Consider the following 4,445-nt stretch of genomic DNA (forward strand, 5'->3'; position numbering starts at 1 on the left):
GTCATATGTAAAAGAATCGTTTCTGGCCACTCCCACGTGAATGGCGATCAGAAAACTTTCCTCACTTGCGTGAACTTCTACACATGACTCCATCCTCCAAGATATATCAATTAAGTGATAAAATAAAAGCAAAGTCCATTTTTTGGTCTTAACTCTGATGTGATAGCGACCAAGTAAACTGTTCATCAAATCAACACCACCCATATAGCGTTGATCCTAATTACCTTGTCATCACATGGAGTATTACGTATTACTTYATTATCGCCAGCCCCTTTGAATACTTCAATTCTGTACGAAAAGCCATTCGAGTCACAAAGAACAAAAAGTTTCATGCCATATTAATGGGGCTTTGCGGGCACATATTGTCGAAATTTTGTCAACATTTTTGTTGAACACATTTGTTCATCAATGCACAACCGAGCTGTTTTTGGCACAGAATCAAATTGCATATTGAGTCTATCAATAAGTGGACAAATTTTATACAGCTCATCAAATCCTGCTTCCTGTGGTTTTTTAATTTTTTTGGTATCATTGAAGTGAAGATATTTTCTGATTGAAAAGAACTGTATGGAAGTCATTGCGTTTCTAACTGGTTCGAAAGAATGTTTGGACCAGTAACTCTCGATACTGGGATATCGGTACACAGACATATAAATCAAAACTCCGATATATTTTTTTAAATCACATGATGTCAAAATAAAGTTTTTAGAAAAAATTTGCTGTTTTGCATACAAATTGCTCTGATATACAATTTCATTTTGTAAGTGGTGTGGATAATTCTTTGAATTGTTGCGCCAATTCCTTGTCTCCTTGAAAAACTACATCATTTTTTTCAAGTTCAAAGTGAAGGGAAATATCTTTTATATTTCAGCTAAACCCCCCGCATTGGATACTACTGGACTTTCACCAGCTTCAGTTTCTGGTAGAGGGGATAGTGCCCTTTTTGTTTTCCCAGTTTTGGTGGTAAAGACACGTCAGACTGCTCCACATTCTTATGCACTTCTGCCAGATGTTTTTCTGAGTTTCTACAGATATTTTCAAAATCGATGTTATTTGCATTATCCCACTCTTCTTGAAATGTAGCAAAGTCTTCGTTTGGTAATTGAAAGTCTGGGCCTTCCAAATCATCATTATCGTGCGCGCCATCCACCCATTCAGCCATGAGTTCTTCATTTTCTTCATCAATTAATTTTGAGAAATTAAAACTTTTTCTTTGTGAAAACATTTTCAAACTGCTGATTGTTTCCCAGAATGTTTAAAACCCAAAAATGTTTAAAGAAAAATGAAATGATAAAGAAAATGGACTAGAGCCACGTGTATGCAAAATTTGCTTTTAACCGGCAGATCCGCGTTTAGACGGTGTTAAATTTTCACCGGATACAAACAAAGTTTTGCTAAAAACTTAACAATAAAGCACAAAACATAAAAGAATATATATTTATTTACCTATATAAGACAAATTTTTTTTACGCAAATCATGAATTTTAACGAATTTATACTATTTTAAAAACTTCACTCGATACATAAATAATTATTTTACACACTTTGTCAAAAAATTGACTTTAGATTTTAACGTCTAAAAACAGGCTCGCCGGTTACAGGGTTAAAGTTCAAAAATTCAACTATTTAAAATGCGTGTTTCTCCCATTTATAACGAGTTTTATAGTTATGTTTTAAACTTTTATGTCCACTAACACTTCACTAATTCGTTTCTAGTCATTTATTTTATATTAAATAAAGGTAATTTTTAGCATCCCCCGATTTCGGGATTAAAATGGGTATCTACGGATAGAGGTGGTCCTCGAGGTCAAGAATATACATACATATAGTTGCCGCTGAGTTATGGTTTTTGAAATATTTGCGTTTAAAGTTTAAAAATTCAACTATTTAAAACGAGTGTTTCTCCGATTTATAATGAATTTTATACTTATATAATATTTTTATATCCACTAACACTTCATTATTTCGTTTCTAATCATTTATTTTATATTAAATAGTGCAACAACTTTAATTCTATATCAAACTAAACAAGCAAAAAATTAGTATTACCATATTTTGTAATGGAATAAATAGAAGAAAAAATAAGGATTATGACTAAATTCATTATCGTGTGATGAGTAATATAAAATCTTTCAGCATTCTAATTATCTTGATAAGTTCCGAAGGCCGCCGCAAAAGTGAGTTCAACGCGAAAGAACTGAGCACGCCCGACCGAGGGCTGATAACACAGTACAACAGCTAATATGGGGCGTGAGAAATTCCAAGTCAGGGTGATGGTACTAGGTCAGTATAGTAAAACCCTCAAAGGGTTTGGCGTTAGTATGTGTCAGTTTTTTTTTATGATCTTATGACCCCTGTTTTCCTTATCTTGATGTTTTTTAGCTTAGTTGTAACATTTTGGCCAAAACCCAAAAAAAAAAAAGAAAAAAAAAAAAACAATTTCCGAGAATGCTCTTAACATCCTTGCGACAGAAACATCGTAGTTGTTAGAACGATGCTTGTTGTTTTTTTGTTTTTTGGTTTTTACAAAATGTTACAATTAAGGGAAAAAACATCAAGATAAGGAAAACAGGGGTCATAAGGTCATAAAAAAACTGACACATACGAACGGCAAACCCTTTGAGGGTTTTACTATACTGACCTAGTACCATCACCCTGACTTCGAATTTCTCACCCCCAGACAATAATCCCAAATGTAACTAATGTGTTATACTTGTGTATTTCCTGTCATTGGGGTACTATTTGTTTTATTTATTTCTCTTGGTTTTTCTGTAAACTATCAACTTAAGGTAGCACTGATTATTAGTTAGAATACAAACCTTTTTGTGTGATCAAAAATAGTTGAATAACAGTTAAATGTTGAATAAGTTACCTCCTCTGTCCGGGGTATGTCTGGATGGGGAGTTTCTGCAGAGTAGGAATATTCAAAAAGAAAGTTACCAACACTTGTATTTTTCAAAATATTTGCGATTAAAAATTTAAAAATTTGTATTAATAACACTTAGTATTTTACAACGTTTCACAAAATTTTTTTACATTTTTCACCGTATATTTAAATATACACTCGAAACATTGAAATAAGTTTCAATTTAACCTAAATTGGTTAATTTAAAAATCACTTAGCATACTCATCGTTGAAAAGGTTAGATTGCTTACAATTATGAGGAAAACGAGCGTTGCCACATCTTAAACAATAAATATGATTTTAAAGATTTTTCAAGCTATAATTTGGTTGTGCAAAATATATAATATGTGATTTATATTTATTATCCAAATATAAGAAAAACTCTATGATAATATTATAAAATTTGTATTTTATCGGGGTGACTGAAGTACTTTCGCGTAGTWTTTTAAGTTTAAGTTTAATATTAATTAGTTGTTGATTATGATGAAAATATCCATACGCATTTAAAGATTCTTTATACTCATCTTAATTTGAAATATAATTGATAGACGCTTGTTTTTATTAGAACTAAGATTGCTAAATAAAGAAAGAGGAATTATATCGAAACAGAGAAATTCAGCGAATTTTATAATATATAATATATAGATTTCTTACTTATAAAACCTGCAAAAAGTGTAAATTGTGAATTTATTTAAATATTTACAGTTTAATTAAATGAATTTGAAGTGAAAATGTGCAAAAAGTGTTTTAAATGTAGGGAAATAACTTGTTGAAATATTAGAATAGAACCTATAACCTTCAGATCGCGGCGCCAAAAAATCGGAGTTGTGCCATTTAGAGGATATGAAATTGCAAAATATAAGAACAATTTATTTAAATAAAAAAAAATATACGTTTTTGACATAGTGGTAATTTTTAAATTTAAACGCAAATATCTCCCAAACTAATGAATGAATGAATGAATGATGATGAGGAATGCTTTGCGATCTTTGGTCTATTGTGCCCTCTCTTTACTTACATTGACTCGCTTAGCCCCAGCCCATTAATGAAGTCCAGTAGATTGCTTGGCGCTAGCGAGGCAATGCGATCCCTATCTGGAAATAGAACTCCAAGGGCCTAGGCTCTGCGACTACAGACTGCTGTGCAGTCGTTCGGCAGTTGGCGAAAGCTGACAGGCCCATTCTGTGCAGATGCCTATTCAGCTTACAGTGGCCAGTATACCATGCGAATAACAGCCTGAGTTTGCTCCTGGGGAGGTTTATTACTATTTTGAACCTTTTCAGGTTGTAACCTCCCATTAGCAGCTTGGCGTGTCTCATACCATGAGTTTGTCGCCAGTGCTCTTCCCTGCCTGCTCTTTCCTTTTTACGGAGCAGCTCCTTGATGGTGTGGGGACCCACTCTTGTAAAGGGCTCGGGTCCTACCAGCCTGGTGGAGGCTGCGGAGCGGGCGAGCTCGTCCGAATTAAGAATAATCTTTGGTTATTCTATAGAAATATATTTCCCTTGGATTCCTCCAAGGTTTATTTAAATTTAAATAT

The 4,445-nt window shown here is 33.2% G+C and overlaps 1 protein-coding gene across 1 annotated transcript in view; it reads right to left on the reverse strand.

Moving 5' to 3' along the window:
* Positions 1–2,651: 2,651 nt before the first annotated feature.
* Positions 2,652–4,445, reverse strand: part of LOC108965624 — a 7,056-nt gene continuing 5,262 nt past the window's right edge. The window contains exon 2 of the mRNA XM_018928164.1: positions 2,652–2,907. Coding sequence (XP_018783709.1) covers positions 2,869–2,907 — 39 coding nt within the window. The 3' untranslated portion in view covers positions 2,652–2,868. The remainder of the gene's footprint in view (positions 2,908–4,445) is intronic.

Source organism: Bactrocera latifrons, unplaced genomic scaffold (genome assembly GCF_001853355.1).
Source record: "Bactrocera latifrons isolate USDA-ARS-PBARC rearing strain unplaced genomic scaffold, ASM185335v1 scaffold_1424, whole genome shotgun sequence".
NCBI lineage: Eukaryota > Metazoa > Arthropoda > Insecta > Diptera > Tephritidae > Bactrocera > Bactrocera latifrons.